Source organism: Acinonyx jubatus, chromosome A3 (assembly GCF_027475565.1).
Source record: "Acinonyx jubatus isolate Ajub_Pintada_27869175 chromosome A3, VMU_Ajub_asm_v1.0, whole genome shotgun sequence".
Classification (NCBI taxonomy): Eukaryota; Metazoa; Chordata; class Mammalia; order Carnivora; family Felidae; genus Acinonyx; species Acinonyx jubatus.
In genome coordinates this window covers 11,695,071-11,711,031 of record NC_069388.1, presented here as the reverse complement: position 1 = coordinate 11,711,031, position 15,961 = coordinate 11,695,071, and the positions used below count along the sequence as shown (strand labels likewise).

General features: G+C 49.2%; 1 protein-coding gene across 3 annotated transcripts in view; it reads right to left on the bottom strand.

The window, feature by feature from the left end:
• The window catches only part of UBE2V1 (ubiquitin conjugating enzyme E2 V1), a 30,401-nt gene extending 19,758 nt beyond the window's left edge, over window positions 1–10,643 (bottom strand). Inside the window, exon 1 of one of the 3 annotated variants that reach the window (XM_027046727.2) lies at window positions 10,535–10,643. In XM_027046727.2, the coding sequence (XP_026902528.1) occupies window positions 10,535–10,556 (22 nt within the window). In that variant the 5' untranslated portion in view covers window positions 10,557–10,643. Of the gene's footprint in view, window positions 1–10,107; window positions 10,326–10,534 lie in introns of those variants that run through there. The other 2 variants (XM_053199835.1, XM_027046726.2) reach the window with 2 other exon arrangements.
• Window positions 10,644–15,961: the final 5,318 nt, after the last annotated feature.

Below are 15,961 nucleotides of genomic sequence, written 5' to 3'. Positions count from 1 at the left end.
CGTGGGGCTCAAATTTACAACCCCAAGATCAAGAGTCGCATGCTCTAATGACTGAATCAGTTAGGCACCCCATACCATTCTTCTTTTTTTTTTTTTTTTTTTAATGTTTTATTTATTTTTGAGAGAGAAAGCACACACAAGCTGGGTAGGGGCACTGAGAGGGGGACACTGGACCCGAAGCAGACTCTGTGCTGACAGCAGACAGCCTGACGTGGGGCCCGAACTCAGGAACCATGAGATAATCAGGACCTGAGTTGAAGTCAAATGCTTAACCCACTGAGCCATCCAGGCGCCCCACCATTCTATTTTCTAAATGCTCGTCAGAGCAATGGCTAAGTTATTTCCCACAAAAAAGAATCAGAGTGTACTCTAGAGAAAATTCTACGATCTTTCCACAGAGGATTAAGAGCACAGATCTGGGATCAAGTCCAGATCAAGTCCACAGCTTCCTCGTAACCTTAGCTGTGCGACTTTACCAGTTACCTTGAGCCTTAGCAAAACGGGGATGCCGTCACTCTCTGCCTCTATGGGTGGCAAGGAAGAATCAATGAGATGAAAACCTGTAAAGCAGTGTGTGTAATATCTGGCGGAGTAATTTTTTTATCGAGTCACCGTCACTGGCACATTGTATCACAGATCATAAAATACAAAACAAACCCCCTCACTTGACTCCATATCCCTTCTAGTTACCATCACATTTCTTTGTTCCTTCTTAGCAAAAAACCTCAAAAGGGCTGTCCTGATTCCCTGCCTGCCATTCTTCACCTTACTTGCACCTACTCCAATCAGCCCTTTGCACCTAGTCACCCACCGAAACCACTCTGGTCAGGGGCACCAGGAGCACCCTCTGGCCAAATTTTCAGCTCCCACCCCTACTTCCTAGAGCTCCAGTGGCAACTCCTGGGCTTCCCTGGGCCTCAGGTTCTCGTCCTACCTCCCTGGTTGCTTGGCTGCACCTCCCTGACCTCCGAATACTGCCTGCCTGACCTCAGGGCAGAGCCCGTAGCCCTCTGCCTTTCCGTCTACTCTACTTAGCCATCCCCAAGCGGTCTTACCCAGACCAAAGAGGCTGGAGACTTTCCAATTTACAGCCTCCCTGACATCTCCGTTTAGATGGCTACTAAGACTCTAAAAACACTTCCAAACAGAACTTGCCTTGTACTCCTCGAAAAACACAAAAACGACCCACTCCTCAATCCCAGTATGTGGCACAAACATTTACCAGATTGCTATGGCCAAAAATCTTGGGAGTCGAGATGAGAACTCTTCCCCTTACACCCTATACCCAACCCATTTCCAGATGTATTCCAAACGTGGCCCATTTTCACCATCTCCACTATGATCCCTGCAGTCCATGCCCTCTCCGCTTCTTAACTGGTTGCTCAGCCTACCTGGCCTGTACCTGCAGTCTAGTCTCCACAGTTAGCTTTTCAAAGTAAGTTCACTTCCATCACTCAGCCACTTCCATTGCCTTATTTTGCCTTTTATTTAAAAAAATCATTTTTAACGTTTATTTATTTTTTGAGAGACAGAGACAGAGCGTGAGTGGGGGAGGGGCAGAGAGAGAGGGAGACACAGAATCCGGAGCAGGCTCCAGGCTCCGAGCTGTCAGCACAGAGCCCGACGCGGGGCTCGAACTCACGAACCGTGAGATCGTGACCTGAGCCAAAGTGGGACACTTAACAGACTGAGCTACCCAGGCGCCCCATCTTGCTTTTTTTTTCTTCACAGCACTTGTTACCACTTGACATTTTAAATATATTCATTTCTACTTCATTAGTGGTTTACTGTCTCTCCCCATCTGAACAAAAATAAGCTTCACGAGAGCAAAGCTTCATCTCTTTGGTTCACGCCAAATCTCCAACCCCTCAAGGAGTGCCTTGCCAGAGTATGCACTCAAATGCTTGTTGAATGAATGAATGGGTGGCTGGGTGCTAGCAAGGGATCTTATTTCAGAATGAATAATGTTCGATGTCACAAAATCCTAACTCTGAAACTCTGTTTATTTCTGAAAATACAGCACAGAAACACTCATAGCACTATTAAAAGAAATTCCTGACATCATAAAGATTATCAAAGGGGCTGAGTATGGATTTTCAGTAGCCCAAGGAAAGTTACACATTGAATTCTGAATGATCTTGAGAAGAAATACGAATCTTAAATTAGAAAACCAGGCAGTCCACAGAGGTGTTGTCAAGCACCCCTCTCTCACGTACCTTTACCCTCACACAATGTCTGTGCCGGGCCTTTTCTTTTTCTTTACATTTTATTTTATTTCCTTTTTATTGTCTGACTCACTCTTGGAGCTTCTTGAGTTAGAGCTGTGACTCATTCAACGCTGCCTCCCCTGAATCTGTTATGTTACCTGTCATATAATGGTACTTAATAAACATTTCCTGATTGGAGAAACAGCACCAACTCTTCCTTCCCCTTTTTGTTTGTTTATTTATTTATTATGAGAAAGAAGAGTGTCAGCAGGGGAGGGGCAGAGGGAGGGAGAGGGAGAGGGAGAGGGAGAGGGAGAGGGAATCCCAAGCAGGCTCTGCACTGTCAGCGCAAAGTCCGATGTGGGGCTGGATCCCACAAACTGGGAGTTCATGACCTGAGCCAAAATCAAGAGGTGGACGCTCAACCAACTGAGCCCCCAGGCAACCCAACTCTTCCTTTCCCACTGTAAATTCTAACATGGTCTATGTGGCCAAGACACTGAACACTGCTACCATGTAACGGAGATACCTAACGTCTTTTGAGATCATTAAAAATTGATAACTAGCTTTTTTAAATCAAGTATAATAGATACTTTCAGGGAAAACTACATTTTTTTAAATGAAGGAAAACTGTTTTTTTACCCAAACCACACAAGTCAAAGGATTCTTCACTACAAAATGAACTTTGTTTCAGAAAACATATATGAAAGCATGTTACTGATATTCTAAACCATAGAAACTGTGTATGAAGTTATTACATCAGTATTTTCTACAAAGCAAGCACACTCAACTCCAAATGGCCTGACTATGCCCTAGTGCTAGAACTTCAGGGCCTATCCAGGGATATAAATCCAAATATTGGTGGAATTCAGGGGTGCCTGACTGGCTCAGTCGGTAAACCATGTGACTCTTGATCCTGGGGCTGTGAGTCTGAGCCCCATGTTGGGTAGAGATTACTTAAAAATAAAATATTAAATAAATAAATAAATAAATAAATAAATAAATAAATAAATAGCTAGCTAGCTAGCTGGATGGATGGATGGATGGATGGATGGATGGATGGATCCTATAGACCTTGTGAGTGCACCAGTCATAAGTTAGGACTTCATCCCATCCCAAATGGAGAGTATAAGCTTAAAATCGTGATACACTAATTTTAACATAGGATTTCACTGAATATATTTAAATGTTTATTTATGTTTGAGAGAGAGCACGAGCAGGGAAGGGGCACAGAAAGAGGAAGACAGAGGATCCCAAGCAGGCTCTGTGCTGTCAGCTCAAAGCCCGATGCAGGGCTTGAACTCATGAACTGTGAGATCATCACCTGAGCCAAAACCAACAGATGGACACTTAACTGAACGAGACACCCAGGTGCTTCTTCAGTGAATATATTTAAAAATTAAATCCACACATGCCGAAGAACTGAAGCATAACAGATCAGAAAAACTTAAGAATGCTCTAATATATGTTTAATTGCTATGGCTTTTTAATCTACTGAATCAACCTAAATCTTAAGATTCCTAATATCTGTGTGAATCTGACACCAAAAGACAGCTGGAGAAACAGCTTCAAGGGGCAATACAGAGGATGTAAAAATGAACTCTTAACTAATCTTAATAAACTATTAAAAAGTTAACATGAAAATGTTGAGATAACTTCACCAAGGTGCTAAAATACCACAGTAATCCAAGATTTTTAAAAAGAAAATATTTGTTCCCGTTACTTCAGAATTCTTTCCAGAAGGATTTTTCCTGGATCTGTGTCAGTATCGAAAGTCAGCCAGTTATTCTCCCGGCTAAATATAAACTGAAAAGTCAGCAGCTGCAGGATATTACAAAGAAAATATGACAACCAGGTTGAAAAAGCATGAATATTTGATAGGGTTTTATACCATGTCATAGTAAAACATTTAATGCAGTAATATGAAACACAGCCACCTATTAGAATATTTGTGGCACGAAATGGATTTGAAGCCCTTTAAAACATCTTTTGGGAAAATCACGGCCACCAAGCAGCTTCTATTATACAACATGCAATCTTGGAAAACCCTGGCCTGACCAAGCCTCACAGGTTTCTCCTGAAAGTTGCCAGTTAAAACTGGTTTGGTTGCCTATTTTAAGAAGATAGTGAACTGAGCCAGGAGGCTGGTGCTGCTTCTGTCTTGGAAAATAAGGAGGCCTGGAAGGTGATGCACCAGCTTCAATGTTCCTGAAAAGTAGACAGAAAGTTGGCAGCGGGTAACTTTTATTCCTGAGCAACTGGCCAGTGCAGTCTGGCTCCCTAGTTAGTGCCTGCCCAGAGGAGGTGTTTTCTCTCCTCTACAGCAATGGTCCTCCGAGTATGGTCCCCAGCCCTGCAGCCTACACATCATCTGGGAACCCACTAGAAATGTAAATTCGCAGGCCCCATCCCAGAACACTACAACACACTACAGAACTCCTGGATCTGGGACTCTAAGGGTGGAGCCCAGCAACTGAACAAGCAATCCTGGTGATGCGGATGCACACTAGTTTAAGAACTGCCAATCCAGGGGAAGAAACAGTGGCGATCTATCTTTACAGTCCACACAATGGGACAACCGACAGCTGGTGACAAATTACGAGACCTTGTGTTTCTCTGACACTAGGGTGGCCAGGGACAAGGACCAGATTTTCTGACAGGGGTAGAGACAAAGAATAAGATGTGGGAAGCGTGTCGGGACAGTTAGGGAAGGAGAGGACAGAGTTAAGTCTATGCTAAAGTCCCTTTAGAAATACCAACTAATCAGGACAAGGGCCTTTCTTTTTGAAAAGCTGAAGAGTCAGTCACTTTTGCTTCTGTCTTATCAGACACACTGTTCCTCCAAAATCTGTCAAATTTACATATTGGCCACATCAAGGTGAGACCTTTGATTAATTCACTGCAACAGTCAACAAATATTTACCGAGCACCTACTATGTTAGGCAAAGGGACTATGCTGGGTGCCGAGGACATAGGAGCACGAGCAGGGGAGGGGCAGAGAGAGAGGGAGACACAGAATCCGAAGCAGGCTCCAGGCCCTGAGCTGTCGGCACAGAGCCCGACGCGGGGCTTGAACTCACGAACCACGAGATCACGACCTGAGTCGAAGTTGGACGTTTAACCCACTGAGCCACCCAGGTGCCCCAAGGTGAGTGCTTCAGAAGCACAGAGGAGACATGTGATAATGACTCAAAAGACTACACCGAATGGGGGTCGTTAGGGATGGCCTTTCTGGAGAGAGGAGACCTGAAGAACAAGAGGCAGCCAATCACGTGAAGATGTGGGGGCAGAGCATTCCCAAAGGGGTCGGCGCAAGAGCAGAGGTGTGCGTGATACCACATGAGGTCAGGGGGTGGGCAAGACCCAGATCACAGAGGGCCGTCTGCGCCTCAGAAAAGAGAATGACTTGATTCTAAGCGCAGGGTGATTTGATTCTGAGGGCTTTCTGCAGGGGAGTGGCGGTTTCCGCTTTCGGTCCGCAAGAGTTCGTGCGCCTCCTCCAGAGAATGGACTGGAAAAGGGCAGGATCGGAAGCTGGCTTCTGCAGTCTCCCAGGGGAGAGACAGATGGTGCTGGTTGGGCAAGAATGGCCAGAGTAGAGATGGAGAGGAGGATCGGGCATCTCTCGTGGGGTTACACCTCCTGGACTTGTGATGGGTGGGTGGAAGGGTGAGGAAAGAATCCTACCTGAGGGCCGCGACTATCCACCCGTGAAAGACACTTGGCCGAGTCGGAAATGAGGGGCTGAAGGAATGTGAGATGCCTGGCTGGAGGGAAGGCGAAGGGGGCTGGAAGAATGAGAATATGGCCGAGAGCACGCGCCCTGGAGCAGAACTGCCCCAGGCCCTGCACCCTCGCTCTACACATCACTGGCTCTGCGCCCCGGGCAAGTCCTTTCCCCTCTCTGGGCCTATTTGCTCACCTTCAGGACAGACACGGGTCTCAAATTCCTGCCGGGAGGACTGAGATCATTTAATTTGACTGAACTGAAACCCGCGTCTAGCACACAGTCAGCCCCAGAAGTGCTCTTTCAAAAGAAGTCTGAAGGGCCTGCACGTGATGGAAGACAAAGTCCTGCTTCGTACGTGACACGAGGGGCCCCAAGCCCAGTGAGTATGAGGTACCGAGTATAAGGCACGAGAAAGAACTTCCTTAAAAGTGGACTTCACGCTCACAGGACAGCACGTTACCCAGAATGGGACAAACAGTGGCCAGGGTTCCTGTAACAAGGGACCCTGCTGCAGCTGGCAGATCCTTCTCTTTAAAGCCCTTTCTCTCACCAAGATCAACGAAACACCCCAAGACCTAGGAAGGGCACACGCCCAACTCCAGGCCTTTCCGTTTCTTTGCTAAGGCACTGGAGAGGGTTGGGGAGGGCGGTGGAGCAAAACCCCGGGGCTCTAGTCTCAGTGCCACCGCTCGTGGGGACAGCACTTTCCCTGGTTAGCCCATTAGGCTGTGGAGCATTGCATGAGATGACATAACAGGGAAGTCAAATTGCCCGGAAAACTCTGAAGTAGTTTAGTGTTACACGTTTACTCCACCAAATGGGGCCTTTCGGAATTAAACAGAGGATTCCCGACTTCGCCTTTTGTATTCCACCTTCATCAAAGTACTGTAGCTACAGTTCAGCTGAGAGGGAGGGGGCAGGAGAGAGAGCGCGTGCTGGAGTGAAAAGCACGGTTCGAAGGTTCCCACGAAGGGGGACGTCACAATCGTCACAATCAACCTTGGGAATCCCTGAGGAGAGCAACAGGTCGTGCTGGCCCAACACAGCGCTTCCCCTGCACCAGCGGAGCGCGAGGCAGGTGAGCGGTTCCCCCGGACGCAGGGCCCACGCGGCACAAGAGGCAGGCGGCCACAAGCGGCACAAGACGTTCACACAGCGAGACACACAGGACCAAGCCCAACTCCCCGGACTACAGGCTCTCATCTGCCATCTCCAGCTCTCTGGGAGCACCCCTGAATGGAACGGAGGGCTCCTGAGCCCCCGCTGCCCACACGGTCAAGTCTGCACATATGCTGAATGTGTAGAGGAGGCCACTCCAGCTTGTGCAAACTTAAAATCACACCCCATCAGGGGTTACTCTTGGGGCACTCAGGTTTGCTGGGCAACTGTCAGGGAAGCCCGTGGGATGCTGGGTGAGACGAAGCAGCCAAGGGCCTGAGGTCCCGCAACCCTGGCCATGGCGGAGGCAGTCCCCCGCCACAGCACGGGCATCCTGAAGGAGTCTCGGGGGCTTTTCACGGTACCACCCTCTAGGGTCTATGCAGAACTCACGCAGCAAAGAACCAAGGGAGATGCCAAGGTGCTGGACCAAAAGAAAACGAAGGGCAGCCCTTTACAGGAACTCACGGGCTTCCCAGCTGTTTCCTGGCAACGAGGGCACAGGTTAATCAGGTGGCTGGTTCTAAACCTAAGGAAGGCCTCGGGGCCCCTGACCAACCTGAGTGACTTCTCAGGGTTAGAGAGCAGAAGCCTGAACATTCGTTTTGGTTTGACCCAACTAAGGCCCTTCTGCTTCTACCCTTGGAACTCTGCACAGGCCAGATTGTGTCGTTCCCCTCCTTTTAAGACTCGCTCGTTCATTCATTCATTCATTCATTCATTCAACAAACAGTTACTGAAGGCCTAATGCATACCACTCGCTCACTCGATGGCTTTCCTTCACACTTAATAAAATCCAAAGCTAGAGCTCTTCAACTCATCTCCTTAGCAAGCCTCTCTTGCACAGGAAGGCCTTTAATCTGTTCTTTCAGGACACTGAGCTTGGTCCTGCCATGACGCCTTTGCACTCACTGTCCCCGCCTCCCCTGCCTACGATACACACTGTCGGGCTGGCTCCTGCCATCCCTTCCAACCGTTCAAATGTCATCTTCCCAGATCACCTCCCCACCTGCTCTTGATCACATCGCACAATTTCCTTCGTAGCGCCAGCTGCTATCTGAAACTGCCTTAATCATTATTTACTCCTTTGGCAGCTTTCTTCCCGACTAGAGTGGAAGCTCCTGAAGGCCAGGGGCTGTGTCTCTCTCACCCACCGTTCACAAGGGGACACAACAGGCCCTCGATAAACATCTGTTGAATAAACAGACAAAGGACTTTAGGGAAGCCTGTGTTGGAGCACCTGGAAGCCTGCTCCTTGTCACCCAAACCATGCCAAGTGCTCTTGACATTAGGACAGCAGCCGATGAGGTTTGATCTGACTGCAGTAGCATTTATGAAGCAATCATCAACTGGCAGGGCCTCAAGAAGTTAGAATCAAGTAGCTGCTAAGCCGGACTGTAGGTGGCCAATCTCAAGTGCCTGCACACAGGGCCGAGCTGCAACGCAACCATAACGCTGGCTGCCACGGGCACGCTGTGCCCCTCACTTCCTAGCAACCTGACAGGGGTGCTATTCTGGTGCGAAGTTTCCCACAGCAGGCTGGCCTGACTCAGCCTCTCTCTTCTGTGGCAGTATCGTGCAAGACAAGTTGACTCAGCACTATTCCAGCTGAAACCAAACTCCAGGAAAAGGATGTGTGGTCTCCTCCCTCCCCGCCCCCCGGGAGGACCCCAATGCTTTAAGTTTAAAAGGCAGCTTGTGACAGGTCACTTCGGTCTGAACCCCTACAGCCAATCCCCTCCACGGCCACTGCAACAGACAAGGATGGCTCCCTGGGACACTGGAGGCGCATCGCCCCGGAAAGACGGGACTCCCATCGCCCCCTTCCCTTTAGGTCACCTCCCCTGACAGTGCTGATGCTGTGGCCTTAACTAGCCAGAGGATTTCAGTAGCCGGGCTGGCGGCCCTGCCTGCTTCATCAGAGGTCACCCGTCGTCCCCGCATTTGAGAGGACCTCCTTGGCCGACAGGTACAGCCGCCTCTCCATAAGGGGGACACTGAGTCTTCCCCCAAATCCTGCACTTCTGGATTCTCTCTTACCTTATCAGCGTCTCTGGGGGACCTCCCCCAGCTAATCCTCACCCTACCTCCTCAAGAAGGCCATCTGAGTCCATCCCCTGACGCCCATTTGCGGAACGTTAACTCGGAAACGGACTCTTCGTGATCTGATCCTCTGGCCCATCTAAAGAGTGTAGAACAGCGAATCCAGTCTCAAAATAAATGCTGCTTCCCTCTACCTACATGAGACTGGGAGCACTCCCCCTCCTCCAATGTACAGCCCCCTTATTCCCTCTGCTGCATCCTGGAGATGGGGATTTGCTCAGCTTTCCTGCCCCAGTCACCCAGACTTCTCATTTCACTTGTCCCTCTCCCCATACCCATCCACTCAATAGGGAACTGCTGAGCTGAACCCACTTATCTTTTCCCAACATCCAAAGGAGTGGAACGGAGTGACAGTCTCCGTAAAACAGGCACTACTAGGGTATGCTTCCCTCACCCGAGAGAGGAGATTTTTCTTTTCGGAGAGAAACATCTTTGAACTTTCCCCCACTCTCAACCATCGCATGTGGCTTCCCTCGGTGGACCTCCCGCACCGAACAGGTACCCCCAGGGCTTCCAATTCACCCAATGTCGAAAGTTTCCACCGCTGCCCCACTCAGAGCTTGGCTCCTAAAACCTAACATGTCTCCTCAAAGAAAAGCCTGATAACGATGGGGTCGTTCCCCTTTGGAATCTGAGAGATCGTTTTCCCTTCTCACTTCGCCAGTCCTGATGCCCTTAATCCCCCCGCTCCGCCAAAACCAGCCACGCCAAGACGCCCCCTTTCCAAGCGACATAGAGATTTCCTCGGCTAACCCCATCCCCCAAACTAACGCTGGAGCCGTCCCCTTAACCAATGGAGGATCCTCGGTCACCCCCTTGAGATCGTTTTCTCCTTCCATCCATCCTAAGGGGTTCTCTGAAGTCCCCGCCAAACGGACATCCCAAGGATGGCTACCCCCTCACTCGGACCTCCATCACCCGGTAAAGGACTCTCATCCATTTAGGGGCGCTTCCTTATCCTCTAGGGGACCCCTGGATCTCCCCCAGAGCCGCCAGCCTCGTCTCCTCAGGAGTGCCTCTGGGCTCGCCCCTCGATAGCTCCGGCCGCTCAGCATTGCCTTGGGGCCGGGTCCTTCCTCCCAACAGGGCCCTCACGCCGCCCGGGGAAGCCTGTGAGCCCCGCCGCGCCGCCCACAGGCCCCTCAGGCCCCCGCCCGTGCTTCCGGCCACCGCCTGCTCCTCCTCCCCACTGTGGCCGCCAGGGTCGCCGCCGCGGAGCCCAGCGGACAGAGGCAGCGCAGAGGCCCTGGTCCCGCTGCTAGGGCCTTTGCGGGTCCCCAGTCCCTGGCCCAAGCCCGCGCCCCCTCGGCAGGCCGGGTCCGGCGCCCCAGCTCACCCGAGCCCGTGGTGGCTGCCATCTTGCGTCGCTGTCGCTCGAAGGCCGGCCCCTTCTTCACCCCCCCACCCGTTTCCCCGGGCCCTTCTGCGCAGGCGTCCGCGCCTGCGCAGACGACACCGCTGACGCCCGCTACGCCGACCGCGCGACCCGTTGCCGGGAAGGTTTTTTCCCTGCCTTTTCAGAGGGAGGAAACATGATTTGTGTGCGGGAGGGCCCAGCAACCTGCATGTCCCTCCAGGCTCGGGTGCGAGGGAGTTATTGAGGTGCTTGGTGAGAAGGGCGGGGGTGATCGGACTTGGGAGGACTCGATTATGAAAGATACAGAAGAAAAGAAAGCTTAAAAAAAGTTATCTATTTCGCTGCGAGCGTTTTCCTATCTAGCTGGAGCCTCACAGTATTTCTACCAGGTCGGGATTAATGTGAAAAATGAAGCTGAGGAGGGTTAAGCGATTTATCACAATTTAGCAGTTAAGTGACTAGGTCTGAATTTGAACCCAGGCCAGAAATGTCTTGCTTCCAGGATCCATGCTCCCTGGCCAGAGAATGTTGGGGGGCATTAAGTTGTCAGGGAAAGCATTCACTCATTCATTCATTCACTTATCAATCCATTTATTCATCCAAAGAAATATTTACTAAGAACAACTATGTGCTAGGCGCTGTGCTAGGTTGTGGGAATGGATACATACCCCTGAAGTCTGCTCTTGCGGGCTTACATTTTAATCGGAGATAGCCAGTTAACAAAGAAATAGGAAAGAATATATGATAGGACGGAGAGTAAAGCAGGGACGGGGCAGCAGGGGCCTCCTAAAGTGGTCACATTGAAACTGAAACTGAATGATTAGGAGGTAGAGGGAGCAGCATGTGCAAAGGTCCTACAGACACATGTTTGCAAATATATATTAAATTCAAGAAGGGACTGCTCCTTTATTGTAAATGGTCTTAGAAGCCCTGAAACGGATGTACAAACAAGCTGCGAGGTAAAGGGACTGCCTCAAGGTGACACAGCTAACCCTGGCAGAGGAAGGACGGGGACTTTCAGTACAGGCAACAAGGAAATGGGAAGCTCTCATCCAGCACATCCATTGCATCACCTGGTTCTGACAGCAGTGCCTCCTAAGCATTTCTCGGCTCCATTTATTTCTCTTACTTAGGGTAGGCTGTCCTCGTCTCCCACTTGGGTGACCTCAGCACCCTTTATTCTTGCCCCCATGGTCCAGTCTCTGTGTGGCAGGCAGAATTTGCTCAAAACGCCCTTCAGTTAAATCTTTCAGTGGCTCCCCATTTCCTTGTGATAAGATAGGCTCTACAAGTCACGTGACCATAGAATGCTCCTCCGACTAAGAGGAACGTCGGATTCAAAGAAGGCCCGGTATAATCGTGCCGGGACAACAGGACTCTTCTGGGCAAACCACGATGGATGGAGCTTTCCCTTAAGCCTCATTTAAGGAGACTTTTAGTCTTAGGACTCAGTTCTGCCCTTGCACTATCCTGCAAGTGAATACTTCCCTAAAATTTGCACCCTGGGTGCCTCTTTCCCCCCTCCTTAACACAGCCTGTACCTCTGAGACTTGCCTGTACCTCTCCAGCAACACTGGCCTTTTTCAAGCCCTCTGCAACACGTGCCCTCTACCCTTAGGGCTTTTGCCTGCGCTCTTCCGCTCTTCAGTTCTCAGATCCAGCATCACCCCCTCAGGGAAACTTTCCTTGATTTCTCCAACCTGGTCGGATTCAGCTATAATTGATTCTCAAAGTGCCACGTGCGTCTCCTTCCCAGCCTGGCAACAGGTAATCACCTTGAGAGCGTCCCGTTTATCACGTGATTCAAGTTTTTCTTGAAGAGCACAGAAAATATTTGCCTTGGACTCTGGGTCATTGGAAAGCCTCAGTAGCAAGTGGGAAGCATTTGGGCTCCTAAAGTGGGCTCACCTCCGGAGTGAAATTATCTGGGTTTCTGTCTTCCTTCACCACTCCCTTTGCTTTGTGACTTTAGGAAAGAGACTTGAATCTCTTTTGGCATCAGTTCCCCCTTCTGAAAGGGGGGGGGGGGGCGGGGTTGATAGTATCAACCTCATAGGGTTGCTGTAGAGATGAAATGCTTTGATAAAACTCTTTAGCACAGAGGGAGGAGGGGACGCTAGCTGATATTTACCAAGCCGTCATTTCCAGTTTTTAATCCTTTCAGCAACTGGATGCGGCAAATTCTAGGGACATCCCCATTTTAGAGATGAGAAAACAGACTCAGAGCTGACAGGTGAAGGAGTGAGGATGAAAACACAAGCCATTTATCCACGATGCTCCTAAACGTTTACTCGCATAGATTCCTTGGTTCTCTAGGGGAATTTCTGGCAAGCAAAATTCACAGTAGAGCAAATTCCGGTGCGGAACACCTTGCAGGAGGAATAGGTTAAACCCGACGGCCCGGGGCATGCTGGGTATTGTAGTTCAGCGGCGTCGCGGAGCCTGCCGGGAGTTGTGGTCCTCGGCGCTGAAGCTCCCTCCGAGAAGCTCCATCCCCTCTCTCGGAAGTCACAGCCAGTCCCCCGAGCCGGATTCGGCGGGTGCCTGCGCCTCATCTCCGCCTTGCGATGGAGCTGGTAGCTGTTTACAGGACAAGAGTCCTGTTTATCGGATTGTTGGGAAGATTAAAATGGTTAATGGAACTGAAGAATTTAGAGAAGGCCTTGACACAGAGCGAGTGCCGTATAAGTATTAGCTATTATTTTTCTTATTAATCCTCAATGACCCTTGCAAAGAAGCTTTTATCATCTCTATTTGTCAGATAAGGAAACTGAGGCTCAGAAGCGTAGGAATGCTTTCCCAGGATCCCACAACAAGGAAGGAATAAAATCAGGTTTGGAATTCAGTTCTCTGAACCCTGGGGCACCTGCCGTTTCCTCCCGGGAGCTTGGGAGATTTGGGGGAAAGCGTGGGCGGGGTTGCATTTTTTACCAATTGCAGCCTGGCGGCCTTGAGGAGATTGAATGCGGCGGCAGCAAGGTTGGAGGCGGGGAGCCAGAGATGGGGTGTGTTGGACACCGTTGACCGCGTTCAGTCACCATGTCCTTTCGTGCCCACATAGCTGGTTTTGTTTAGGAGGCTGAAGGTCCGGTTCCAGGTGTGAATCCAAGCTAATCACTGGCACAGCCATTTCCTTTTGCCAGTGATTGGTCCCAGGGTGCGCGGGTCACCTAGTTCTTTCCGACCAATGAGTTGAGGAGGGGACGTGTTTGGAAAGTTTCCCTCCCTCAAGAATAACTGAGGAGAAAGCTTCTTTTTGTCCCTTTTCCTCCTTCCTATAAAAGGAGGTTTTTTGATGGTTGGGGCTGTGGCAAGCAAGAGGCCACAAAGTCTATGGTACATTACAGGTGTACAGGGAAAGAAGGTGCTGGCACAGGAAGATAGCAAGAGCTAGGACCTCGGATGATGTGGTTGGGCTGCTGAAGGAATCCCAGGGCTGTCTACCTACAGGTTTCTTAAGATTTCGTAAGACGTGAGATAAGTGTCTTTATTGCTGAAGCTGCTCTTGAAGGTAGGTTTTCGCTATTTACAGTCAAAAGCATACCTGGTAGGTACAGGAGGCTGCACAGTGCTCCAGTGAAGAGACACATGTGGCCTGTTCTCCAGCGTTCAGTCAAACACTGTTCTCAACAAGGTGGGAAAACATCTGGGCAGTTTGGGAATCTGTGTGATGTGAAAGGCATGAGTGCCTCACAGGTATAGTTAAGATAAAATGCCTCCTGCATTTTTACATTTCAAAATGTAAAAAATGCAGCATACTTGTGAAGCCTACAGTATTATTTTTTAGAACAATATATTTTTTATTTTTTATTTTTTTTAACATTTTATTTAGTTTTGAGACAGGGAGAGACAGAGCATGAACAGGGGAGGGTCAGAGAGAGGGAGACACAGAATCTGAAACAGGCTCCAGGCTCTGAGCTGTCAGCACAGAGCCCGACGCGGGGCTCGAACTCACGGACTGCGAGATCATGACCTGAGCCGAAGTTGGCCACTTAACTGACTGAGCCACCCAGGCGCCTCTAGAACAATATATTTTTTAAATGTCTATTTATTTTTGAGAGAGAGAGTGCGCACAAGCAGGGGAGGAGCAGAGAGAGAGAACACACACAGGATCCCAAACAGGCTCCAGGCTCTGAGCAGGCAGCACAGAAACTCACAAACTGTGAGATCACGACCTGAGCCGAAGTCAGATGCCTAACTGACTGCACCACCCAGGTGCCCCCCGAGCAATACTTTTCAAAGCTCTAATGTGCACACAAATCACTAGGAGTCTTGTTAAAATGCAGATTCTGATTCTGTATGTGTGTTTGGGGGTGGGGGTTGTGCTGAAATGCTGCATTTCTAACAAGCCCCTAGGGGATGCGCAGACCGCACTTGGAGTAGCCAGCTTATAGATAACATTATATAATTTTATGATCCTATTTCCAATTTATAGTTAAGAAAAAACTCCCCAACCTCCTGCTACAGCATTTATAATACAAACTACAGAATGTAAAGCTGACAAATTGTTCACAGGAAGGATCGTGGGCACCCAGAAGACAGAGAGTAGAATGCCTGGGGAGGGGGTCTGAGATTGAGTGGGTGTGAGAAACACACTTGCTAATGGCATTTCATGGCACATACATGGAATGATGTCCCTCTGGGGTGTGTCTGAAGCATAACATGAAAATGTTTTATTTAACATTTGATGAAGTTGCTGAAGTATGTAAAACCCAAAAGGGATGGGAGTGGGTGGATAGGGGGATGTTACAATTTATCTACTCACTCCTCTCCATGGACATCTGAGTTGTTTCCGTTGGCTTCTTCCTATACAGTTCATTTCTGTAATGTCTGAATTTTGTATCATGTTACTTTTGTGGTCAGGGAAAAATAAATAAGAACCAGAAGTCTGGGGCGGTGGGGTGGGTACGACCAAAGGGTGAGTTTCCCTACATTATAAAGAGCCCTTGCAACTCATTGTGGAAAAAAAAAAAAAAAAAGATAAACAGTCCAAAAGAAAAGATGTTAATCATAGCCAACATTTATGCAGCATTTACTATGTTCCAGGAACATAGTATTTTGCATATATTAATTCATCTAAGCTTCACAACTACCTTATAAGGTAGGTACTGTTATCTCTTCTTACAGATGAGGAAACAGACACAGAGAGGTTTAGTAACTTGGCCAAAGTTACAAGCTTGTAAGTGGCAGAGCTCGGATTTGAACCCCAAGCTCTTAACCACTACTGCCCTGCCTCCCAAGAAAAATAGGAAAAGGACATGTACAGAGTAAGGAAATGAGGTAAGATACCCGCGGTCATTCAACATACTATATTTCAATGATTCTGAGATGCACATTATTACACTCACACATCTGTGGAATCAGGATGCATCTTACAATCAATGATCTCTTAGATTCAATGAAAGA